General features: G+C 42.8%; 1 protein-coding gene and 1 pseudogene across 2 annotated transcripts; one reads left to right on the forward strand and one right to left on the reverse strand.

Moving 5' to 3' along the window:
• The first annotated feature begins 6098 nt into the window (after positions 1 to 6098).
• On the forward strand, positions 6099 to 10966 carry LOC124013755 (NADH-cytochrome b5 reductase 3-like). The gene is made up of 9 exons (XM_046328255.1): positions 6099 to 6459; positions 7485 to 7610; positions 8548 to 8620; positions 8826 to 8932; positions 9028 to 9157; positions 9348 to 9431; positions 9524 to 9609; positions 9712 to 9811; positions 9995 to 10966. The coding sequence occupies exons 1-9, from the start codon at positions 6439 to 6441 to the stop codon at positions 10165 to 10167; spliced, it is 900 nt and encodes a 299-aa protein (XP_046184211.1). The 5' UTR covers positions 6099 to 6438; the 3' UTR covers positions 10168 to 10966.
• A 299-nt stretch (positions 10967 to 11265) lies between these two features.
• On the reverse strand, positions 11266 to 26136 carry LOC124013752 (annotated as a pseudogene). The gene is made up of 24 exons (XR_006834923.1): positions 25931 to 26136; positions 24833 to 24913; positions 24422 to 24535; positions 24115 to 24225; positions 23121 to 23213; positions 21729 to 21831; positions 21024 to 21085; positions 20854 to 20920; positions 20568 to 20692; positions 20264 to 20331; positions 20068 to 20131; positions 16958 to 17108; positions 16682 to 16714; positions 15852 to 15996; positions 15518 to 15637; positions 15153 to 15303; positions 14833 to 14944; positions 14640 to 14728; positions 14316 to 14438; positions 14007 to 14133; positions 13674 to 13862; positions 13249 to 13398; positions 12944 to 13009; positions 11266 to 12379 (listed from the first exon to the last, which is right to left on the reverse strand). The product of XR_006834923.1 is annotated as a liprin-beta-1-like (transcript).
• Positions 26137 to 27181: the final 1045 nt, after the last annotated feature.

Genomic DNA, 27181 nt, shown 5'->3' on the forward strand with positions numbered 1-27181 from the left:
ATTTGAGTTTAACTATAACATTTGTTGTAATATATGTTCTACTTTTTCTAGAGGATAAAACTGAAATTGTAACCAGCTTTGTATGGCTTGTTTAAGAAAGGGTGATTCTTTAAAATACATTTAATTTTCAATTAGTCGGAAATAAGAAGTTGTAATATGTATAAAGGGGAGGCAGATAGCCTCGTGGTTAGAGCGTTGGGCCAGTAACCGAAAGGTTGCTGGACTGAAATCCCTGGTAGGCCGTCATTGTAAATAAGAATTTGTTCTTAACTGACTTGCCTAGTTAAATAAAGGTTACATTTAAAATAAATAATCATTTTAACAAAGGATGAGCCTTTCTTAATAATCTACTGGAGAACCATTTTGGGTTTAAATATATTTTATGTATGAGTGAAGCTTTTAGTGAGAGGTTTAAAGCTTTAATATTTCATAATTTTAGCCTCCCAAACTCATATTCATTATATAAATAGGCACGTTTAATTTTGTCTGGCTTAGAATTCCAAATAAAAATACATATTTTGATTATGATTTAAAAAACTATTCATCTGAAGTAAGCAGTGCCATTAGTAAGTAAGTAAGTAAACTGTGGTAGGACCAAATAGTTCATCAATATGATTTTTCCATAATTAGACAAGTATTTACCTCTCCATGGTTAAAGAATCTTATCTATTTTTTCAAACTTTCGATTGAAATTGATTGTGGTAAGTTCATTTATATTTTTTGAGATGTGAATACCAAGTATGTCTACTTCACCATCCGTCCATTTTATTATAAACTAATATAATAATAATAATAATATATGCCATTTAGCAGACGCTTTTATCCAAAGCGACTTACAGTCATGTGTGCATACATTCTACATATGGGTGGTCCCAGGGATCGAACCCACTACCCTGGCGTTACAAGCGCCATGCTCTACCAACTGAGCTACACAGGACCACAATGTCTTTGGTAACATCTCCACATATTAGGGGGGCTGTCAAACCGTCACCCACAGTCCCAGACATGCAGTCAAAATGTCTGATTGCTTTCCCCAGCCGTGGTGTGTTTCTGAGCCTGTGTGTGTGTGTTTGTTTCCTTCACAGGGTAGTGTAAACACTGTGTCTTTTAATGATCCAATACGTAATGTGGTACACTTGTCATAATTAGGTTTTAGTCCAAAGTGGCTAGAAAAGTGATCAAGATCTTCAATAAGATGGTGCAGGGATCCAGATTGTGGACTTGAGTCATGGACATACATTGGCACATTTTTTTTTATCCCCGGGATTTCTAACCCTGTGATGTTCTTGTTGGATCTAATTTTAATAGCTAGCATTTCAATGGCCATAATAAATAGATATGGAGACAACGGGCAGCCTTGTTTTACTCCTCTTAACCATTATTTACTATTTTACATCTGGGGTTGCTGTAGATAACTTTACCCGATTGTATAATAGATTCACCTAAATTAAAGTAATCCAGGCATTTATATATAAATTCTAGTCATACTTTATCAAATGCCTTTTCAAAACTGCTATGAAGACCAGGACTGATATTTTGATGTTCATAATGTTCAATTGTTTCAAGTAATTGTCGTCTATTATCTCCAAGATATTGTCCATGTAAAACACCTGTCTGATCAGGATGAACAACATCTGGTAAAACCTTTTTTATTCTATGTGCTATGCATTTCGCCAGGGGTTTTGCAGCATCACAACATTGAAGTGTAAGAGGCCTCCAGTTTTTTAAATGGACTGGATCTTTATACTTACTACCTGGGTCTTGTTTTCATAATAAGGAAATCAGACTTTCTTGTTGATTACCTGAAAGTCTACCATTTGTATAGGAGTAATGAAAACATGCTAATAATGGATCTTTGAGTACATCAAAAAAGGTATTATATACCTCTATTGGTATACCATCAAGCCCTGGTGTTTTTCCAGAATGAAAAGATTTAAATTGTAATTATTTGCCTACCTCCTCATGCCTTTTGCACACAATGTATATAGACTCTTTTTTTTATTTTTGTTCTACTGTGTTATTGACTTGTTTATTGTTTACTCCATTGTGTAACTCTGTGTTGTTGTCTGTTCATACTGCTATGCTTTATATAGGCCAGGGCGCAGTTGTAAATTAGAACTTGTTCTCAACTAGCCTACCTGGTTAAATAAAGGTGAAATAAATAAAATAAAATAAAACATTTTTAACTGCCTCAAAAAGTTCATCTTCTGTAAGTTGGCCTTCACACTGGTCTTTCTGTAAATGTGTTAATTTCACATGATTATTATTGTTATTAGGAAAGAAATGCTTATAGTTAGCATCATTCAGTGGAAATGGAGGAGACTGAAAATAAAACATATGCTTAAAATATTTTGCTTCCTCTTTAAAAATATAATTTGGTGAATCCTTGTTGACTCCATCATTTATAACGAGTAAAAAAAAAATTGGTAGCATTTCTATGTTGAAGGTTCAAGAACAATTCTTAACAACCATTGCCATTCTAGCGAAGGCTCATATCATAGAGCCTAGTTCAGAGCGTGCGCAGACCACTGGCTCTAGTGTTTATGGACATGTTCATACTCTCCCTATCCCAGTCTGTCTTCGCCACTTGTTTCAAGATGACCACCATCGTGCCTGTACCCAAGCAAGCTCAGATAACTGAACTAGATAAATGACTATCGCCCCATAGCACTCACTTCTGTCATCATGAAGTGCTTTGAAAGGCTAGTCAAGGACCATATCCCCTCCACCATACCCTACATCCTTGACACAGTACAATTTGCATACCATCCCAACAGACCCACAGACTACACAATCTTTGTTGTACTGCACACCACCCTATATCCTATATTTCCTGACGGGCAGACCCCAGGTGGTGAGGGTAGGCAACAATCCCTCCACCACACAGATCCTCTACACGGGGCCCCCCCAGGGGTTTGTACCCAGCACCCTCCTGTACTCTCTGTTCACCCAGTGTTGAATTCAAGTGTTGTTGCAATTTGCCTAGTTTCCAAGAGGGGAAGCATTGGAGTCAACATACAATTCATTATTAGTGTTCTTAACGTTTTGTACACTCAGTGTAACTCTACTATAATAAGTAAACTATAATAAACCTGGGACACCAGCCTTAAACTCTGAGCCACTCTAGTCTACTCCTCTGTAGTGGCCAAAAAAGCAGAGTATATTCTTGGCTCATGCTGTTTAGTATGGTCACAGAAGATTAGGGTTGGGGAGTAATTTACATGTTACATGTAATCTGATTACATAAAAATATAACTGTAATCAGTTAGGTTACCAGCTAAAATATTGTAATCAGATCGGCATCTGACTGTAAGGCGCTACAGAGGGTAGTGCGAACAGCCCAGTACATCACTGTGGCCAAGCTTCCTGCCATCAAGGACCTATATAATAGGTGGTATCAGAGGAAAGCCCATACAATTGTCAGAGACTCCAGTCACACAAGTTATAGACTGTTTTCTCTGCTACCGCACGGCAAGCGGTACCGGAGCGCCAAGTCTAGGACCAAAAGGGTCCTCAACAGCTTCTACCCCCAAGACATTAGACTGCTGAACAATTAATACCCCCTTCCCTGTACACTGCTGCTACTCGCTGTTTGTTAGTTACCTATGCATAGTCACTTCGCCCCCACCTAAATGTATCAATTACCTTAACTAGCCTATACCCCTGTACACTGCTGCTACTCGCTGTTTGTTAGTTTCCTATGCATAGTCACTTCGCCCCTACCTAAATGTATCAATTACCTTAACTAGCCTATACCCCTGTACACTGCTGCTACTCGCTGTTTGTTAGTTACCTATGCATAGTCACTTCGCCCCCACCTATATGTATGGATTACCTTAACTAGCCTATACCCCTGCACATTGACTCTGTACTGGTGCCCCCTGTATATAGCCTTGTTATTCTTATTCTTATTGTATTACTTTTTATTATTACCTTAACTAGCCTGTACCCCTGCACATTGACTCTGTACTGGTGCCCCCTGTATATAGCCTTGTTATTCTTATTCTTATTGTATTACTTTTTATTATTACCTTAACTAGCCTGTACCCCTGCACATTGACTCGGTACTGGTGCCCCCTGTATATAGCCTTGTTATTCTTATTCTTATTGTATTACTTTTTATTATTACCTTAACTAGCCTGTACCCCTGCACATTGACTCGGTACTGGTGCCCCCTGTATATAGCCTTGTTATTGTTATTCTTATTGTGTTACTTTTTATTATTACCTTTTAGTTTAGCCTACTTGTTAAATATTTTCTTCTTCTTGAACTGCACTGTTGGTTAAGGACTTGTAAGTAAGTCTACACTTGTTGTATTCGGCACATGTGGCAAATAAAGTTTGATTTGAGATTAGAGATACTTTCGAAAAACTAGATTACTTCTTGGATAACTTTTAGGATGTTTCCTAGAAGAAAAAAACCCATTATAAACCAAGTTTAAGTTTGTTCCACCTGAGCGAGTCTGACCACATGTCAGCGACCACTATGACACACACATTTTTCTTCTTCTAATGCCTCTTAAGGGTAAAGTAATCCAGAAGTAAATGAAAGTAACAAGATAACATTACTGTGTGTGAGTAATCCAAAAGTTATGTTACTAATTACAATTATGGACAGGTAACAAGTAACTGGAATGGATTACATTAAGAAGGTAATCTACCCAACCCTGCAAAGACCTTGCATGTCACAGACCGTTTTTACACTGATTCTGCATGATATTCTTCACTACAAAGACTTGGGCATTTGGAGTGAAGTATGAATGTTGTTTACTGCTGAGGTGAGGTCCCTCTGTTAAAATGGTGGCTTGTCCATCAAAGTATCAGGTAACACGTACTATTTAATTCAAACAATTCAATTAAACCCTTTATTAGTGTACTATTTATCATCATTTGCTTGCATATTTTTCCTAAATGCATGCAGTGCACTCTATATCAGCCCAGGCCATCCATTGACTTTTAAAGGCCCTGATTTACACGGGTCTTTGCTGCCATCTACTGGACTTGCCTAATATGTCAATTGGCTCCATACACATCTGTACCATCAAATTAATCAATACAGCTTAAATGGCAATTTCACCACTTTTCAACTTAATTTTCGATTATCTCCAGCACAATACCAGTGTCTAAATATGTGAAAATGGTGCATTTTTCTTCTTCTTATGAACACAACAAATACAAAAACAGAAATATACAAACAAAAGTACATAAACCTAACAGACAGACAGCTATTACATATCAAGATACATTTTCAATTTGACAAAAAACTTTATTGCTTTTTTGTTTTTAGATTTACTGATCATTTAACAAATTATATTTCAATTGTATCTTAAATAATGTGAAGAGGGGTTTGTTCTCTGCCCACTTCATTGTATGGATAAATAATCTTCCATGAAAGATAAACAAATGAACAATGAAAGTTAAATCAGGGTCCATATCATTTGGATCAAAATAAAACATAACATCAGAGTCTCTTAGATTAACATTAATAGTCGTTTCCTTTCAAATAAAATATTCTAACTCACTCCAAAATCGTCTGACACAAGAACAAGTGCCAAAATAAATGGTCAAGAGTTTCTGGGTCACAACCACAAAATACACATTTGTTAACAATAGCCATTTTAATTCTGTGTTTAATAAAGGTCTTTATGGGGTAGATTCTATGAATGAGTTTGTATGATACTTATTTCACCTTATTAGATATGCAATATTTACCAGACAGCAATGAGACATTGTTCCAGCTCATTTCTATGTTCTGTAGAAAAATAAGTTAAAGTTCTACCCGACGACATCATCAAAAAAATCATTAAAAAACATCAAAAATTCAAAACAGTGATTTCAAACACTATGGGATTCGCGGTGACGTGAGGAGCAAGAAAATACCCTCTCTGACAAGAAACTCGTTGCAGAAACTTTTAATCCTACACTGTGATGTCTCCGAGAATCATTTCTTAGGACCTTTGTTTTCACATTTGTAGGCCTAGTTTGGTGCTGAAGATAATGAATAAAAGGTTATCAGTTTTCATAAAAATTCATTGTCGTGCATGGACTCTTATTTTGAAAAGCGTGTTTACAACTGCAGGGGTTGAGCGCTAATTCCTTATGACGCGTTCATAACAACTGTGAACTCAAAAATATCTGATGTACGACTTCAAGTGCGTTCAAGAGAGCTGTGAATTTGCGATAATAAAAAAAAACCTCGCAAATTGCGAAAGGTCGTTTTGAACGGTCATCCAACTCGGAATTCCAACTCGTGAATTCGGGCCTCTTCTAGAATTCCAACTTTCCGATCTGAAGATCACCGACGTCATGATTTGACCTCGCATTTTTTTCCGAGTACCCAGTTGCCTTGAAAGCCCCGGAGTCAGTACTTTGACAGCGCGACGGTTTTTCCTCGGAGAACATACTTTTCGCTGTTGCCTTGTAAGGTGTTAAAAACAGGATGCTGTCTTACATCATTGGGGTAAGTATAATTGCCAACTAGCTAAATATGATATTTTTTTACATTGGTTTAGGCTGAGCTACAGTTGTGCAATTTGACACTGCACAAGGAATCTATAGCGAACGGCAGGCAAGCTAGCTATGGTTGGCAAACTAGTACTGTAGACTACAGTGTAGCTAGTAACAGATCTTCGTCGTGAACCATCAGGTTTGTAATCCACCGTAGCTGTAGTAAGTAAGTCCTATTGTATATAGTAAACTGTCATCATAACTACCTAACTTCATAACCAAAGCTTTTGCTTTGCCTCTTATTGAGATGTTTTTGGGCGTTGCATGGCGCAAGTTGCATGGCGCTAGGGAGTGAGTTAACGTTACCTAGTTTACGTGATTGACAGTCGGGTTAATTTCTGATTAAAATAGCCAGCATGGAGATCTCTGCACACTTGTCAAAGGAGTGCACGCCGCTGTGGCTCTACCATGTCGTTATTAAGTTAGTTAGCTAGCTACTAGCTATCGAATAGTGGTGAGCGCAGCAGTTTGGTCCAATTTTGGGGTGTGTGCGTATTTATTTAACTAGGCAAGTCAGTTAAGAACACATTCTTATTTACAATGACGGCCAAACCCGGACGTCGCTGTGCCAATTGGGACGCTGCGTAGCCCTATGGGACTCCCAATGACAACCAGATGTGATACAGCCTGGAATCGAACCAGGGAATGTAGTGACGCCTCTTGCACTGAGATGTGGGGAAATTCGGGTTTCCCCAGTGTTCCTCTGACGTAACCACTCCCTTAATTTTAGGGAAGCGTTGTGCCTATCCATTATGACTAAACTATTTGTCAAGTTAGGTGTAATATCACACTGACTGATGCATTGTATATCAGTAACTGTTAAAAAACTGTTTCTGTTGACTTGTTGGTACAGTCTGTAATTTTCCCCTCCCAATCATGGCAGCAGTCTTTACAATGTTCAACATGGTAAAGATCAACATCCTTATTTCCACAATAACTTCAACTGAAAAGGCAAACCTTCCTTTCCCATCTCCACAGCTCATTCGGAGCAGTATTGACAACATTATCAACCTCATCCTGAGCCTCTTCCTCTCAAAGAAGAAACCTGCCATCACCCTAGAGGACCCCAACATCAAATATGCATTAAGGCTGATAGATAAAGAGGTAAGAATTCAGTGTTGTGATCAGGTTATTATTCCTGTGCTGTGGTGAAACCACGTTCACATTATTCATATAATAGAGTGAATGAAACTAATTGGACTAAGAAATAATGAGTAACAATTGTGACTAGATAAGACGTGTTTGATCTAGGATGCTCAGTGCTCTTCTAGAAAGGCAATTCCACGAAACAGAGTGATGCTCCGACTCAGATTTGTCACCTTAACATTTATGTAAAACAAAAACCAATGATTGCAAAGTTAAACAAACTATGCACAATGACTACTTTTAACAATTTCCACACTCAAAAAAAAAAAAAAACTTTTTTTACCTGAACAGTGCAGATGCAATGTTTAGTAACATAATGATCACACAAACCGTCATTCTGTTACCAAACTTTGCATTTGCACTGAGTTCTATGCTTTGTAATCATTGTTGTTTTGTTTGAGTCTCGGCATCATCTGTTACTGTGGAAATGCTCCTTACCATTACTGGAACTGCACAAAGACCAAACGCATAAGTTAGGCTGGTCTGTGTCACAAGCCCTTTAGGACTTGGACTGGGCAGCTGCTGCATTGCTACAGACTGCGGTTTCTCCATTTAGTGCAGAGGTCAATATGCAACCAGTCTGGATTGTAGTTTGAAGTTATTGCTCTTGTACAGACTGCTACTGTGGATCAAGGCTAACAATCAGTCAACAGTGTGTGTGCTTTATATCAGGGGTATTCAACTCACCCTATGAGGTCCGGAGCCTGCTGGTTTTCTGTTCAACCTGATAATTAATTGCACACTTGGGTGTCCCAGGTCTAAATAAATATAGCCCTGATTTTAGAGGAAAACAGTGAGATAACGTGGTGGAACTATCTTTGAGGTCCAGAGTTGAGTTTGAGGGATCTATATCATGTCAGTGCAGCTGTGAAATGCTGTGTTGTGGTTCTCATAGATCATCAGTCATGACACAAGGAAATTCCGTTTTGCCCTGCGGGAAAAGGATCAAGTCCTTGGGTTACCCATTGGTGAGTACATTCAATTGATGTCGCTGTTCAACTTTTCAGCATTTATATAAAAACACTATTGGACTATAATATAATTTAACATTGAATGTAATCCTGGTCTGAATCTGAAATCATACAAAAATATCTGTTTGTTGTGTTGTCTTCGCACTATCACGACTACTCTTCATTTAAGTGGCCACCATACTTTGACTGTTTACGTTCCCAGGGCAACACATATACCTGTCTGCCAAACCGGATGGAGTCCTGGTGGTCAGACCGTACACACCTGTGTCTAGTGATGACGATGTAGGCTTCGTAGACCTGGTAGTGAAGGTACACGCATCATCTGAAGAAGCTTTCTCTGTACTATAATTCAACCTCCATCTCCTCAAACAGTTTTCCCAACAAATGTTCTTCTTGCTTCCCAGATTTACTATAAGAACGTTAATCCAAAGTTTCCTGAAGGTGGGAAGATGAGTCAGTACTTGGAGAGCCTCCGGATTGGCGACACTATTGATTTCAGAGGGCCCAGCGGCCTGCTGGTCTACCAAGGAAACGGTGAGTCATTACGTTTGCCCAACATTGCCACTGTGTGGTAGATCTTGCATTAAATACCCTGTTATGTATATTTAGGCCCTGGCTGAAAATGTTTCTAAAGTGGTCACTGCTCTGAGCTAGGTCAATGGTGAAGAAGTGCACGCAAGCCACTCCTTTACTAAATTTGTTTGTTTATTGGGTGTTTCAACAGGGGCTTTTGCCATCAAGGCAGAAAAAAAGGCGGAGCCTGTGATCAAAACTGCCAAGCAAGTGGGCATGATCGCAGGAGGGACTGGTAAAACAAAAGCCACCATTCTCAATCTGTACATAGCAGAATGGCCATCTGTGATGGGTTGACATGTGTTCTATTGGATCCTGTTCCCTCAGGAATCACTCCCATGCTGCAGCTCATCACAGCTATAATGAAGGATCCCCAGGACCAGACAGTGTGTCATCTGCTCTTCGCCAACCAGGTGAGTTTACACCGCTTTCCTCATCTGGTTTGAATCTGATGTCAAGGAGTTCAAACATGGGCTAGTAGTCCCTAATACCTTCTCTATCCTATTCTCCCTCAGACTGAGAAAGACATCTTGCTTCGACCGGAGTTGGAGGAGATCGCAGCTAATCACCCAACCCGGTTCAAGCTATGGTTCACCCTGGACAGGGCTCCTGAGGGTAAGAGATGCCCATAACTTCTATTATGTTTCAGTGAACATGAGCTGATATTGGGAAATGAATGTTTTTCCCCCTGTTGAAGTGTCAATAAATGCCGTTAAAGGCTCACAAAGATTTAAGAGAAGGCTAAGAATCTTGTCTGGTCCGGAGTCATTTAAAGTTTAACGTCTCTTTAATCATCAGAGTGGGAGTACAGCCAAGGCTTCATCAGTGAAGACATGGTGAGGGACCACCTTCCAACCCCTGGAGACGACACTCTCATCCTCCTGTGCGGACCGCCTCCCATGATCCAGTTTGCCTGTAACCCCAACCTGGACAAAGTGGGCCACGCCAGCAGCCGGAGGTTCACCTTTTAGAAGCCATCCCAGGCGAGGTGTTAAAAGTGCTCAATGATCAGCCACACCCAACATTTATTAAATCTCTTGCATCAGCGCTTGATCATCTGTTGAAATCATTTCACTTATCCTACAGCAGAATTAGTGGACCATTTTCTGTAATTTGGTGTGCCTGAAATGAGTGGTGTCTAAAGCATTTTCTGATTTATCATTCTGATTTGAGTAACTGGTAGTTGGAGGAAACAATTATTTGAATGTTCTTCCTGTCAAACTAATTGTGACTGATACCTGTGTACTGGACAAAATATAAACTCAACTGATTTCCTATGAACTTGTAAATGAATTAGGCCCTAGTCTATGGATTTCACATGATAGGCCTACTTTTTGGGAGCCAATCAAGGGTTTTAGACAAATACTCCTGGCCTTTGTCCCCAGCACAAGGTGCACCTATGTAATCATGGCAAAGGCGAAATTCTCTAACAGGGAAGTAAACACTGTAAAAAAAAGAATAAGCTTTAACTGGAACATTTCTGCTCATGAAACCAACACTGCATGTTTTGTTCAGTATAGTTTTACTTGAGTGCCTTAGCAATACTTGTATGCACAGCTGAAGACATGACCATAATACTGCTCAGTTGCTTCCACTGCAAACTATTCCCTAAAGTGTGTACTTATTCCATATTGTTGCAGAACAAGTGACAGGATATCTTGAAGCTGTTACTGGAGTCTTTCCATGTGCTTAATGTCTTTACAGCACTTGAAATATGGTTTCATTATGCAACATGTTATATTGAGACCAATAAAATACAAATGCAATAAATTGTTTGTCTATAATTGGGGGTAACCGCAGCCTAATTCTGATATCTTGACATCCTGATGTAAGCACAGCCTTGACTGATCTAGTTGCTGGGTTGAAGTAATGGCTGTGGATTCAAATCCCATTTCCAGGGGTGCAACTTTCACTGGGGACATGTCCCTCCCACATTCTGAAATTGCATTATCACTGATACAAAATGGGACTTGTGGGTCTCTGGCTGGTATAAGGATCTATCAACAAGTGCTCAACTCAGACCTTGTGGAAGTATCTCAAATGTACATCGCTCACCCAGTATACAGTCATGTAGTCCATCATTTTACCATGTTTTTATTGACAATTCACAAAAAGATGCATAGAAACAGTACACAGTACGTTACATTGTGTTCACTGATATGGTTACGGCTTGCAAAACAATATTGCTTTCTGGTGATGTTTACATTCTAGAACATTGGGCTTCCATGTTCCTAAAATTCCACATGGCAGGACAAACCAACGTGATAACATTGAATTACTTTGGGACACAAACAGGAGCATCAAATGAGAACATGGAGAGGAAATTATGGATTAAAGTCAAAACGTCCCACTGCGACTTGACCAATCTTTTAGGTTATATAATTGCTAATAGGCATGAGAGGGTTCCAAAAATAAGTCAGGAAAATGGCATACCATGTAAGTACAGGGACTCATGTGGATATTCAAACAAATATATAGAAAAAAAAGAGTTCTGTAACACGAAAGTATGGAAGTATAAAGTAAATGCTCCCATGTTGAAATCTCAAGTCATGCGCTACATTTCAACTTAAATAAATACACATGTATAACTTCACTTGGGAATGCAGAGCAGGAGATAGTAAATTGCTGAAACGACAACGACGTAAGGCATCATGGTGGTCTCAGGTTGTAGAAGACAGCTTATCAAGGTGTGTGTGTAAGGGGGGGGGGGTGTGTTTGCATGGTGACGCCAGCTGGGGCCAATGATGTGTATAAACCCTGGATTGCTGATGCTATGTAACAGCCAATGACGGGCTTTGAAGCCACCCGTCAGCCATATTGGTGCTCCTCAGACGGAGCACTCCTCCATAGGAATGACTTGAATTCTACAGCACTTCAATCAAATGTTTAAAGGACAAAATGACATGCATTTAGGTATTTATTTGTTGTTGTGGGGACAGTATCATTAGTACTCCCTTGTATTTTTACACATTTCAAAGTATGCATTAAAAGGTGTCTAATAGAATATACTTGTCAAAAACAAATGTAGACAAATCATTGCTGCAAAACAGCACCCCCTGTCAGTCATCTAAAGTTAATACATTTAATTGGCGGGAACCCACGTTGGAGTCTTCATCGGTGACGCTGGCCTCGGGGGGAGCGAGAGGAGACCTCGCTGAAGAATTCATCCTCCTTCAGCATGCTCTGAAACATGCAGGAGAAAACAATACACTGAAGTCACACAGGAAAACAAAGAGATTAATAACTGCCAGAAAAGTGCCATGGTTGTTTTGCTAGAGCACAGCTTGCTGAGAGGCACATAAGTGATTTGATGTGTGATCATGTGAGTTTTTGTGGGGTGGGGGGGGGGGTATTTTACCCCCCTTTTCAATCTTGTCTCATGCAACTCCCCAATGGGCTCGGGAAAGGTGAAGTTAGAGTCATGTGTCCTCCGAAATAGGACTTCTTAACACCCGTCCGCTTAACCCGGAAGCCAGCCACACCAATGTGTCGGAGGAAACACCGTTCAACTGATGACCTGGCCAGCCTCTGTAGCGCGATGAGCCAAGTAAACCCCCCCCCCGGCCAAACCCTCCGCTAACCCGGACGACGCTGGGCCAATTGTGCGCCACCCTATGGGACTCCCGATCACAGCCGGTTGTGATACAGCCCGGGATCGAACCCGGGTCTGTAGTGACACCTCTAGCACTGCCTTAGACAGCTGCGCCACTCCGGAGGCCTCATGTGAGCTTTTTAATGACTTCTTACCGTCAGGTTGTCGATTTCCTCAGAAAATGCTCCTATCTGCCTCACAGCCCCTTCAGAGTCCTCCATCTAAGAGTACAGACAGTGTTCAAGAGCACTTCACATGGAAAATTAAAAGTAAAACACTATCCTCTTGTGGTACCACATTCCACCCTCATCTGTTCATTGAAGTGCTCTAACCTCACTTAACGGATGATTAACATTAATACATTTTAAATAGTTAGCGCCTCAGTTGAAGGGGCTAAAAAAAGCCACACTAAAAACACCCACATTCACTGAAGTTGAAGGAGTTAATGGCAGTCCCCTACCTGGTCCAGGTTGTCCTCGTAGATCCTCAGGCCCCCCTGGAAGCTGCTGTTCTTGGGCATCTCCACGTCCATGGGGCACACGTACTCTTCGCTGTCCTCCTGGCGCTTCTTACGCAGGGTCCCGAAGCCACCGAACGGCAGCCTTCTGGGCTGGAGGAGAGAGGATGATGGGAGAGTCAGTCAATTGGGGACAAACGGCTGTGTGCCAATAGTATTAAAAAGCAGTCTGTCCTCATCTCCTTTTCCTGCTGACCACTGATCTGAAAGGACAAAATCCAGTCCATTCACATATAAGTGGTCATGAGGCCAATTTAGAGCAGTGGGACACAGCCAAGGTTACTGATCAGATCAATAAACCTACACTGATCCCCAAATCTCTGCATGTCTAACAAGCTGATGCCTTACCAGCTGCGAGTTGACCCTACCTTGACCTTGGCGGTGGCAGTGAGCAGGGTGTAGTCAGGGTTCTCCAGACACTCCTGTTTGCTGCGCTGGGCAGCGGAGCCGATGAGCAGGTGGAAGTGGGTGGCCAGGTGGCGGCGCAGCAGGGTCTTGTTGGGAGGGATGTTGAGCAGGAGGGCTAGGGACTCCACGTTGAAGCGAGGCTCCAGCACCTGAGACAAGGAGAGATGCAAACGAAGAGTGAGACAGACACCAGTAAAAGGCAGTCAGTGTATGTATACACTGATGAAGGTGTGTGTTCCTGAAATGAGTCAGTGGCAAGCCAATTCAAACAGTGACCCCCCCCCCCCTCTCACCATGACCCCCCCGTGCACACCGCTGCCCCTCAGGTTAGGAGCGTACTCAGCCAGGTCCACTGATCTCAGCCACTCCATCACTCTGTGATTGGTCCACTGGGAGATCTCCCCCTGGTGTGATGTTGTTCTGGGGAGACATTTTCTTTTAAGTTGGTGTTAATAAAAACAGAAAAGTTTATTTTCCCCTTTACAAATAACACCACTAAAATGTAACTGAACTGGTGAAGTGAGACCATGTGTATGGTGGATATGAAAGCACAGGGAGAGAAAAATAAATTGTTTATTTATTTAGAAGTGACTAAACCGTACCTCGTCAGAGGGCCGTCGGCGGAGGCAGTTGGGCTCGTAGAAGTTGAGCCGGAGGACCTGGATGGCTCTCTTGATGCTGAGGTGGTGGAGAACACTGCCCACCTTAAGAGACAGCAGGTCATCCTGAAGGGGACAAACACACATACTCTTCTCAGTCAGGAGAATGACTACCGTCAAGCAATAAGAAATAAAAAGGACACTAGACATACAGATGATCACACAAAAGCAAGGATTGGTCATTTAATGGACTTTATTCACCCCCTTTGACATGGATTCTAATTCATTTTAGCCGCGTTAGACCGACTACTGCAAATGAAGACTCACCACAGTCATGTAGTGTAGCATTCGTCCATCGACCCTCCCCTCATCAAACTGGCTCTTATATTGTGGCAGACCAATATCATCAAGCCATCCTGAGAAACACCAAAACAACTCAAATCAATCACAAGTCACAGAAAGGTTATTCAATTTTTCATTGTCAAGGCTTTTTGATAACTCTGAGGCTGTGGTCACTCACTGGTCACCCAGTTGTGGTCCAGTTTGGCCTTGCTGACATCCTCCTCTGATCCCAGTGCCTGGAGAGCCAGCTGCAGCTTCTTCCTGTGGAGGGGCTGTTTGATCCCCAACTCCTGTTGCCACAGAAACATGTATGGATTGTTTAAGACATCTCACATACTGTACAGTTAGGAAGAGAGTGATAGAGAAAACATGTGTCAGGACACAGGTAGCAAAGTCAACATTAGCAACTATAAGCTTTAACATCGGGAGTTTCATTAAAATGTCTAGCGACACAGAATGCACGAGACGCCTCCTGGATGCTCTACTGAGCCGTCCTACCTTCTCCAGGTCATGCTGGGAGGCCTGGAGCAGGGTGAATCCTGAGCGGATCCACTGCTGGGCTTGAGCCACGTGCAGCCCCAGGCCCTGCTCCTGCAGCCACACACACACCTGCTCCTTACTCCACTGCGCAAAGGGAGCGCCCACATCACTGAGGGGGGAGAGAGCACTCACCATTAACGTGGAGGGTAAACAGTACATCATTCATTCCCATTTGCTCCTCTGACACCACAAAATCCTAATACCCTAAAACTGTGATACTGTAGACTTAGTTCCAATAAACTTCTGATCCCTTCTTCTACATCTCTGGTTCAAAGACAGATACACACACAGAGACAGTCTAGCAAGAGGTGAGCTTCACATACTCGGCGCTGTGCTGTAAGTCACGTGACCAGCCCAGTCGGGGGCCGGCCGTGGCTCTGACTCCTCCCCTCCTGAACTCAGTCTCCTCCAGGTCTAGCGAGGTGGAGTGACTTCTCTTCAGCCTAGAGGGGTCAGAACACAGCAAGCCTAAATATCCTGCCATGCTCGATCCTCGTGTTACAGCAAAACCCTCTGTCCTTATATTACAGTTAATAAAGCAATAGTTTAATTTAAAAACCCTGGCTTCATCTTAATTAATCTTTCCCCCAATTACCTTGCATAACATCTCCTCACCTCTTTCTAAATTTAGGGAATATAGAGAACATTTTGACCCACCTGCCTAAGAACTTCATAAAGCCTCTGGACTTCTTCTTGGCCTCTGGTGAGGAAGGTAGGGTCTGGCTGCTGTCTCCTCCCTGAGGTTTGTGTGGCGGGGCACCAGCCAAGTCCAAGTGGTCTGTGCCCTTACACTCTGTCTCAGCTGGATTCAAACACACACACCCCTGTTAGATCAATAGCTGACATCTGACAATCCACCACCACAGGAAACTCGAGGCCAACACTGTCCAAGGACTACAGCTATAATGGCCACCATAACCACTTCTGGACTACATCTTCCACTAAACACCACCACCACTATGAGTACGCCAAGAACCACTCAAAAGCACCACAACTCAACTCATGCAGGACTGGTTGACATGAACTTTGATGCAAATTCATAGACCTCCAACTGTAAAAGACAAATCTCAGAGGCGCATCTTTAAGGACAGCTAGCAGAGTTAAGCGGCATCATTGCAGATGGTGTCACGTCATGGATAAGGAACAACTGGATATGATTTAAAAGGGGAAAGAAATCACAAACTTTTCACTTGCTTGATACAAATGAAAAATGAAGAGTAGAAAAATGGAGGTAGGGGAATATCTAGGGATTCTTCACACAACAATGTAACCATTTACCATCTATGACCCAATCAGCCTCAAGAGGGTTCAGAAAAACAGACAGCCCTTTTATTTAGTCTACGATGGGTCTAGTTGTGTAGTAACGTTAGATGGTGATCACATTGTTGTGCTAGTATCCCTGCACACATCCAGCGTTCATCCTGATCTGCCATACTGCAGGCCTGGCCCGTCTGTGGGGCTCTGCGCTGCAGACTACTGTACTGTACCCAACGTAGGCGCACTCGCACTCCGGCTGCGATCTTCACATCACATAGAACCATGGAGAATAGAGAGAGCAAGGATAGAACATAGTCACTAGTGCTAATACTACCAGACAGACAGACATAAGAAAAACACACATTAAGGAATGGAACTGTGAATATTTTTTTTACATCATGAACATGGAATAATATTTATTGTTCACACCACCCCGTGCAGAGAAACGAGTACCCTTCTCCCCATGCCCTTCCTGTCTCCCCCCCCCCCCCCCAATGATGACTCACCCAGATTTGGGGCACTGGACGTCCTCTTGCCTCCACGCATCTTGAAGAAACCACGTCCAAAGGAGGAGCGGGCCTTCTTGGTCCCAAAGCTTTCATTACTGCTGGGGTTTGATGGGGAGGTGGATGGGGGGCTGGGCTCCTCAACTGTGGTCTAGAAAAGGGGTGAGGGGTCATTATGAGCACATTAACCTAATAAAATATTTGGCATGCCAGTAAACAAAGTCAATCTCCCAATACAACCAGCTCCATAGTTCTGTTGTACCACCAGGTGGCGGTGGAGTAACACAACTGTCAAAACAACCATTGCTCAGGAATCCTATTATGCTTCCATATCATACTGACAGACAGTCTGGAGTCCAGTCAGCCGTCACAGTGGGGCTCAGTGACTCCGCCCTCCATGTGGGGGAGATAAGAGATAGAACCTGTATCTGTATGACTGGCCCGTTTGAGAGACACCTTTGAGACTCTCCCATGTTGAGAGGTCAAAAAGGTCAAAGATAAGAAGCTCTAGTGTCCTAGTTTTGGTGACAAAAATGGGGGGGGGGGTTTGTGATTTAAGACTAGAACAATGGGCCATTAACCAAATGGTTGCTGGTTCTAATACCCGAGCCGACAAGGTGAAAAATCTGCCGATGTGCGCCTGAGCAAGGCCCATAACCCTAATTTGCTCCAGAAGCGCTGTACTACTATGGCTGACCCTTTAAAACAAAAAAGTTTGGACATCTTCTCATTCAAGGGTTTCTTTATTTTTACTATTTTCTACATTGTAGAATAGTAGTGGACATCAGCACTATGAAATAACACATGGAATCTTGTAGTAACCAAAAAAGTTATAAAATATATATGTATTGATTTGTTTATTTGAGATTCTTCAAAGTAGCCACCTTATGCCTTGACAGCTTTGTACACTTTTGGCATCCTCTAAACCAGCTTCATGATGTAGTCATCTGGAATGCATTTCAATTAACAGGTGTGCCTTGTTAAAAAGTGAATTTGTAGAATTTCTTTCCTTCTTAATGCCTGTGAGCCCATCAGTTATGTTATATCCGGCCTGGGTCGGCCCTGTCCGGGGTATCGTCGGGCGGGGCCAGTCCCCTCCTGTCTCAGCCTCCAGTACTTATGCTGCAATAGTTTGTGTCGGGGGGCTAGGGTCAGTCTGTTATATCTGGAGTGTTTCTCCCATCTTGTCCAGTGTGAATTTAAGTATGCTCCCTCTCTAATTCCCTCTATCTCCCCCTCCTATCTCAGAGGGCCCGAGTCCTGGGACCATGCCTCAGGACTACCTGGCCTGATGACCCCTTGATGTCCCCAATCCACCTGGTCGTGCTGCTGCTCCAGTTTCAAACTGTTCTGCCTGCGGCTATGGAACCCTGACCTGTTCACCTGACGTGCTACCTTGTCCCGGACCTGCTGTTTTCGACTCCCTCTCTCTACCACACACCTGCTGTCTAACTGAATGCTCGGCTATGAAAAGCCAAATGACATTTACTCCTGAGGTGCTGACCTGTTGCACCCTCTACAACCACTGATTATTATTATTTGACCCTGCTGGTCATCTATGAACATCTTGGCCATATAATGTAATAATTTCCACTCGGCACAGCCAGAAGAAGACTGGCCACCCCTCAGAGCCTGGTTCCTCTCTAGGTTTATAATCTCCACCCGACACAGCCAGAAGAAGACTGGCCACCCCTCAGAGCCTGGTTCCTCTCTAGGTTTATAATCTCCACCCGACACAGCCAGAAGAAGACTGGCCACCCCTCAGAGCCTGGTTCCTCTCTAGGTTTCTGCCTTTCTAGGGAGTTTTTCCTAACCACCGTGCTTCTACATCTGCATTGCTTGCTGTTTGGGGTTTTAAGCTGGTTTTCTGTATAGCAATTTGTGACAACGGCTGATGTAAAAAGGGCTTTGTAAATACATTTGATTGATTGACAAGGTTGGGGCGGTATACAGATAGCCCTATTTGGTAAAAGACTAAGCCCAAATTATGGCAAGAACAGCTCAAAAAAGCAAAGAGAAACAACAGTCCATTATTACTTTAAGACATGAAGGTCAGTCAATTCGGAAAATTTCAACCACTTTGAAAGTTTCTTCAAGTGCAGTCGCAAGAACCATCAAGCGCTATGACGAAACTGGCTCTCTTGAGGACCGCCACAGGAAGGGAAGATCCAGAGTTACCTCTGCTGCAGAGGATACGTTCATTAGTTACCAGCCTCAGAAATTTAAGCCCAAATAAATGCTTCAGAGTTCAAGTAACAGACACATCAACAAACTGTTCAGAGGAGACTGCGTGAAATCAGGCCCTCATGGTCAAATTGCTGCTAAGAAACCACTACTACAGGACACCAATAAGAAGAGACTTGCTTGGGCCAAGAAACACAAGCAATGGTCAATAGACTGATGGAAATCTGTCCTTTGGTCTGATGAGTCCAAATTTGAGATTTTTGGATCCAACCGCCGTGTCTTTGTGAGTTGCAGAGTAGGACGATCTCCGTATGGGTGGTTCCCACAATGAAGCATGGAGGAGGTCGTGTGATGGTGCTTTGCTGGTGACACTATCATTGATTTATTTCGAAATCAAGGCACACTTAATCAGCATGGCTACCGCAGCATTCTGCAGCGATACACCATCCCATCTGGTTTGCTGCATCAGATGACCTGGCCTCCAAAATCACTCAACCTCAACCCAATTGAGACGGTTTGGGGTGAGTTGGACTGCAGAGTGAAGGAAAAGCAGCCAACAAGTGCTCAACATGTGGGAACTCCTTCAAGACTGTTGGAAAAGCATTCCAGATGAAGCTGGTTGAGAGAATGCCAAGAGTGTGTAAAGCTGTCATCAAGGCAAAGGATGGCTACTTTGAAGAACCTAAATTCAAATTTAGATTTGTTTAACACTTTTTTTGGTTACTACATGATTGCATGTGTTATTTCATAGTTTTGATGTTATTCTACAATGTAAAAAATAGTAAAAATCAAGAAAAACCCTTGAATGAGTAGGTGTCCAAACTTTTGGCTGGTACTGTACATAAACTCTGTGATTGCAGCAAGTCAAGGTCTTTCCAGTTAACCCACCATTCCCCATCACCCTAGGAGTAAGAGGACAGTCTTACCTGCTCTGTGTTGCTGTTTATGTGGCCCAGACTACCTGCTGAATGTGGTGGGACTTCTGGTGGACTGCAAAGAGAAAGGAAAGTTAACCGACAGTCTAGACCTAGAGATGATGAATATACTGACAAACTAAAACAGTGACCCATTGGACAAATAGTGCATGGGAGTGTAGTTTGTCCATGAAAAGGCCAACCTCACCTGTCTGTGTCTGGTTCCTGTATCAGGCTCTCCTGCTCCAGCTCTGAAAACACTGCAATAGATGGAATCTGGGAAGAGAGGGTGAGAGAGTAAGAGAAAGAAAGACAAGAGTCAACGTCGCAAAATGAATGTTTCGTCAATGTCGCAAAGCACAGTTTCATTGGTTAGGTAGTTGGTGTCCAGCTAAACCAATACCCCAAGCCTGTTGACCCTCACATTCCTAACATTACGTTTTGGTAAGGAAGTCTAGAGTCTCGGGTCCATCCTGTGTGTGAGACATTGTTATGACAGGGGAGGTTGTTACCTCGTCACAGCTCCTTCCTGTCTCCTCCCCAACTGCCAGGGTGGCCCGGTCTGTATCCATGGCGACCTGAATGGAGGGGGATCTGTCATCCTGGATGTCATCGTAATCATCTTCATTCAGTGTGTCTGGGGGTGGGGCAGTTATAATTGTTACACAAAATTATCAAGTCCATTATTCTACACTCTAAAATGTGATTGATCTAGTCCGATAAATAGAAATGAACTATTGCAATGATACCGATAAAACACTTCATTACTAGTTTCATACTCCTTGAACATAGTTTCACCTTTCACCAAGTCCTGGACCTTCTTGTACCGTGTGATAGACTCCTGAAGCTCCTCGATCCTCCGGTCCTGTGGGTGAAGGATGGTAGATCAGAGTTAGAAAAGCCATTGAGATCCCCATGCGTCAACTACAGAAGCCTTTATGAAAAAGTGTGAACAGGAGCTCCAGTACCTTGTCATTGTTAGCTGACGTCAGAGACTCCATGGCCCTCTTCATCCTCAGCACATCCACATCTGGAAAACAACAAGCGTGCCCACACAGGGATCAGATACAGACATATTGTCTGGTGTCTACTGCTGTCTATACACACTGGGTGAGTCTATAAAGACCTACATGCAAGTCAAGTCCACTTAAGCAACAGGACTTTTAAATCGAATAGACTTGAGCAGACAATTACATTGCAGTATTTGGGGCATGTTCAAGGCCAATAAATTATTGAAGTGAATACATTGCACTCCACATAAATTGCATTCCTTTATGGTAAACGGGTGATAAGAGCCTCAGCTGTGGGTTGAAAGAGTCAGAGATCATGTCTAAACATGCTTGGTATGAGCCCTGAAGACAGATAAGATGATAGTAAGGTGGAAAGTACAAAATCCCCCTTTCTATCTGTGTGAGATAGACAGGATGCTTTGAAAATTGTATTTCAGGGTGAAAGTCCAATGCTCAAGCCATGTCTTGATGGTACCCATCATTACTTAAGGGGACTTAAGGGCAGAAATAACTGCAGACGAATTAGGAAAAGGAATGTTGGAAAAATGTTGCCGTAAATCTGTCAAGGTACAAGTTAAGCCTATTGAAATATTATGGCTCCTCGTGTGTATGAGAGTGAAGTGAGGTCCCCCTCCCTCCCACGTCTAGTAACCGTACTCCCACCTTTCTCTCCATCTGTTCTGTCTGGGGTCAGCACTCCCTGTGTAGCCTGGTCTCTTAGCCTCCTCAGCTCCTCCAGCTGCCTCTGAAGAGTCTGCAGTTCCTCCTGAATGGGAGAGGATCATGTTCGGGACCATTCTGACCTCATTAAACTACAGATACATATCTAGGCCCATATTCATAAAGTGTCTCAGAGTAGAGGGGTAGAGTATAAAGCAGGATCAATGAGCTAACTTGCCTAAATAGTCAAATAACTTTTTATTTCTGAGAGAGCAGCTTGAACATGGGCATGTCCTAATTGACTCAACCAAAAAAACATATCTAAATGTAGCTTTCTTAATTATCCAGAAAATCAATAGTTATTTCTGGTTGTTTATTAAAGTTATCTGGCTAACCCATTGAACCTGCATTGTCGTATACCCCTCTGATCTTGGATCAGATCCCCTGTCCATTCATTTTAACCTAAAAGGCTAAACTCATACTAGAGAAGCATTCTTCGTATCGGACACTATGAATACAGGCCAAGATCTAGTTAAAAACCCAGCTAGACAACAGTCTGACCAAACTGAAAGTAAAAACCCAGTCTGATGCCAACTGTGCTGCAGGGAAGTATGACCCAGAATGAGGTTAGAGTGAGGATACATTCTACCAGAGGACTGGTGTCTTAACCAGAGAACCATACAACCAACACTGTAAACATGTCAGTTTCTTTCACATTCCACTGAGAAAGAACAGCTCCATTGGGATGTTAATCTCCAGCAGAAGGTCATCCGTGACCGTTCAGTTCCATCCATTAGTTTAGCTTACTTAGCCAAAGGTTTAAGACATTTTAGCATCAATGTACAGTTAACATACAATTAAGTGGATCAGGGCAGGAAGAAATGAAAAACGAGTGTGTTAAGAAATCTGCAACTTCTACTTAGCTGGTAGGAGAACTTAGTCAAAGTGGAAAATGTGCTGAAAGTTGGAAAAATGGATAGTGTCAATGGACAGAGGGAAGGTTTAGAGGCCCATAAGGACAGACAGGGAAGAGCAGAGCACAGGGTGTTAACTTCTGCACCACACCTCCAGCGAACCTTAACCTTCCCCATTCCTAGGGCTGTGACAGGTTAGCACATTGCAGGGGAGAAGTTAGCCAGGCAGGGGTGAGAGAGGAGGAGAAAAGGAGAGGAGACAAAGGGTATGAACCATGAAGGAAGGTGGTATTACTCAGAGTGAAAGCAGTGATTTATAACCAACATACAAGGGAACAATAGATTCAGTACCTACATGATGTAGAAAAAGTATAGAGGGAGTCAAACTTAATCTGTGGACCATATGTTATGCACAATCTAATTTGAACGGACTGACCTAAGGCCTTCGTATTGCAGACAGATTTTTAGCCACGCTACTCACTTTGGTGGATTTAAGTTTCTTCTCACACTGCAGTCTTTCATTCTCCATATCGGTCACCCTGAACCGCAGGTCATTGACTTCCTGGTACAACCCCTGGGGAGGTAAAAGACTGCATTACCCACATGTCCAAGGGCTCAGATGAGACTATTGGAGAAAACTGTGGGGGATGTTTTTTTGGAGTGAAAAATCCTCAATGAGGCACCAAAGATTATTTAGAGAGAGAAAAACAGAGAAGCCCACTACAACATGGAGACAGATCCTTGATTTTGAAGAAAGCGTCATGGTCAATTACCATTACAACTGCTTTTATGTCATGGATAATACATACTCCTGCACCTTGGAGCGATTACCGTATAGACGGAGCACTCAGGAAATATGCATCATCATTAAACAAGAATGTGCTACATGATTCACGACGCATACATTTAGACAAGAGTAAAAACCGCAGAGCACCGTGGGTAGGAAAGAAGAAATGGATCAGACTCATGAGTGTGTGATTTACAGCCGAACAAAGCCCAACATTAAACAAAGGCGATATTAAATATATATGGAAGACATTGCCTTTCTACACACCTCTCCCTAGGTTATAGTAGTGTCGGAAACCCAAACTCAGGATCCAATATCCTGATTCCTCCAGCCCAGGCCTGCTCAGTGCTCATATATTAAGTGTATGGAAACCCTGACTGTCAGACTCCCAGCTTCTCTGGAGGGGACATGAATTATTTTATGAGAGGAAATGGCTGCTGGAGCAAGGCAGTGTTTTGGCACTCCCTGCCCGCCAGTCCAGGATCTGCATGACGAATCAGGGCCCACTCCATCCGACTGAGACAGACCTCTGCATGGTATTAAATGTTTGGGTGACTGCCAAGATTCATATAAACTCACATCCTAATATTATAAGAAGTCTGCCTGCCGTTGAACAAAACTCCAAATATCTACCAAAGACATGATATCTCTGTGTGGGTGAGTCTATCGCCATAATGCATCCGTGTACCTCACTATCCCTGAGATCTCTCGCCACAGTGGTCAGCTTCAGTTTCAGACTGGACACCTCGGTCATCAGCTCCAGCTTCTGGGTCTCCAGGGTCGACCTGCTCAACAGCTCCTGCACAGGACACAGTCACAGATTCAGTCACAAACGAGTAGGAGCGAAGTGTATTAAGTGTGTTAATCAGTGTTCATTCAGAAAGAAACATTTGGATCAAAAGGCTGACCAATACCTTGAGCCCAAGGTTCTGTCTCATAAGACAGAACATCCTGTTAATAACCATAATACACTGCAAACCTGCTGGGGGCCTCACCTGCTGCAGCGTTTCTTCAGTGGCGTCGAGTTTCTCTCTGTGTTCCTCCAGACACATGTCCAGATCTCTGATCTTCTCCCCCTGCACCTCCACCTGGTCTGAGAGAACACTCACCTGGGGACAGTCGTCACTCAATAATATGCCACATGTCATCTGCGTGTTGTTTTCAGGGTATGGGTTAGTGATCTAAGAGCATGCTCTATGATGCATGTCTTCCACTCACACCATGAATAGGTAAAACCTACTGAATTCAACAGCTACCTATCAAATACACTTTAAACAGAGAACCCTCGCTAATGTACGGTTTGCATGTACAATGTATTTGGTAATGTTCACATTTTTTCAATATGGGGTGGTATTTCCGATTTGTTAAAGCTGGTCTCTGCTTGTTCATGGCCTCGTGACACACACCTGAAGGACGAGACACTCCTTATCGCTCTCCACCCGTGACAGCCGTTCCTGGTAGATCATGGCGGAGCCATTTCCGTTGGTCTGAAATCAAACAACCAAAGCCAAGTGCTTAGAGAGGCCATAAATATGGTCAGGAATAACTTCTTGCCCTACCACCATACCAGGAAAGACTCCTGACCCTAGGAATAGAGCAGCCTCCAGTCATATGGAAGATGTACCAGTCCATCTCAAAAGGCCAGCATACAGCATTCAGATGTCATAGCATCCCTATATTGAAAAAACATCACATGATTTTCCCCTGGGGAGAGAAAAAAAAAAAAAGCTGGTGACGTGAAATGCATGTTATTTGAGAGACACGTGAGGGTCAATAGGGTTCTCACATGCAAGTGCTTTATGTGTGACTAAAGTGGCAATTGAATCAAAAACTGAACTCCTCTTCTCATATTTCACACAGGGAACAAAAGGGCTTGAGGGAGGAAAACATGAGCCTCACTGTGAATCATCTCCAGTAAAGAGGATGGAAACCATTTCACACACCGCTCCAGAGACACTTACTCACAAAGCATGTCATCACACAATAGCCATACAATCAAAAGAGTGAAGGTATAAATAACAGGTAAGGCTGTGAAGACAAAGCAGACCACTGCCTGTGCAATCACACAAAAGGAATCTAGTCTAAATAAAAGCACTTCGATGTGTGGAATACTCATTAGCAATACATTTTCCATGAATACACTCAAATTCGGAATATCTCATGCATTAAAGAGATCCTCCGGTACTTATGTATACCTTTTAGCCAGCAGTTCTGAAAGTAGCGCCCGCGAGCCAAAAGTTGATGTACCACATCATTGCTCTCTCTCGCTCTGCTGTGTGCGCATCTAACTAGCTGCCACTCAAATGGCAAGGGGCAGATTGAGGTAAGACAGTAATTCCGCTCATAAGCGATGCATGTATGAACTACACATTGACACATTCAGCAGAAAGCGGGAGGTTTAACAAATACTTTGTTCTAGAGCATGTCTAACAATAGTATAAATACTGATTAACATTAACAGTGTTTGTTTTCTTACTGTTGCAAATGCAGAGGGAGTTACCTACCAGTTGTCCCTGCTGCAGCCACTCCACTAGGCCGTCGGCGGTGGTGTCAGGGACCTGGCAGCGGAGGCCCTCCCTCTCATCCTGGTCCATCATCTCCAGCGCCGCCCGCAGGTCCTCCAGCAGGTGCAGCGCCCGCAGGCTTCCCAGGAAGGGAGAGGTGGGCGACTGGCAGTCAAACAGCCCATTGGAGTAGTCCATGGCCTTGGAGCCTGTTGGGGACATGGTTAGGAGAGAGGTGGTTAGGAACAAATAAGCAAGTTAGAAGCTTAGTACCAGGGATATACAGTACCAGGGAGGTACAGTTCCCGGCAAGGTATGCACACCTACTCATGCAAGGATTTATCTTTCTTTTTTACATTGTAGAATAATAGTGAAGACATCAAAACTATGAAATAACACATATGGAATCATGTAACAGAAAAAAAGTCTTAAATCAGAATATATTTTGTATTTGAGATTCTTCAAATATCAAGGCAACGGGTGGTTGACCGCTTTGTACACTCGACACACTTGGCATTCTCTCAACCAGCTTTGTGAGGTAGTCACCTGGAATGCATTTCAACAGGTGTGCTTTGTTAAAAGATAATTTGTGGATTTTCTTTCCTTCTTAATGCGTTTGAGCCAATCAGTATTGCGACAAGGTAGGGGTGGTATACAGAAGATGGCACTATTTGGTAAAAGACCATGTCCATATTATGGCATGAACAGATCAAATAAGCAAACAGAAAACGACAGTCCATCATTACTTTAAGATTCTTCAAGTGCAGTTGCAGAAAATGGCTCTCAGGAGGACCGCCACAGGAAAGGAAGACCCAAAGTTATCCTCTGCAGCAGAGAATAAGTTCATTAGAGTTAGCAGCCTCAGAGTTCAAGTAACAGACACATCAATGTCAACTGTTCAGAGACCGCTTGAATCAGGCCTTCATGGTCGAATTGCTGCAAAGAAACCATTACTAAAGGACACCAATAAGAAGAAGAGACTTGCTTGGGCCAAGAAACACAAGCAATGGTCATTAGACCGGTGGAAATCTGTCCTTTGGTCTGAGGAGATCAAATTTGAGATTTTTGGTTCCAAATGCCGTGCCTTTGAGATGCAGTGTAGGTGAACGGATGATCTCCGCATGTGTGGTTCCCACCGTGAAGCATGGAGGTGGACGTGTGATGTTGCTTTGCTGGTGACACTGATTTATTTAGAATTCAAGGCACACTTAACCTGTATGGCTATCACAGCATTCTGCAATGATACACCAT

This window comes from Oncorhynchus gorbuscha, linkage group LG25 (genome assembly GCF_021184085.1).
Source record: "Oncorhynchus gorbuscha isolate QuinsamMale2020 ecotype Even-year linkage group LG25, OgorEven_v1.0, whole genome shotgun sequence".
Classification (NCBI taxonomy): domain Eukaryota; kingdom Metazoa; phylum Chordata; class Actinopteri; order Salmoniformes; family Salmonidae; genus Oncorhynchus; species Oncorhynchus gorbuscha.

Bases quoted from the DNA above. Each gene is read 5' to 3' on its own strand.
- LOC124013755 (XM_046328255.1), top strand. From the start codon at position 6,439: ATGCTGTCTTACATCATTGGG. The intron at 7,611-8,547 runs GTAAGAATTCAG...TGGTTCTCATAG, and splicing joins TAAGGCTGATAGATAAAGAG to ATCATCAGTCATGACACAAG. The intron at 9,610-9,711 runs GTGAGTTTACAC...ATTCTCCCTCAG, and splicing joins ATCTGCTCTTCGCCAACCAG to ACTGAGAAAGACATCTTGCT.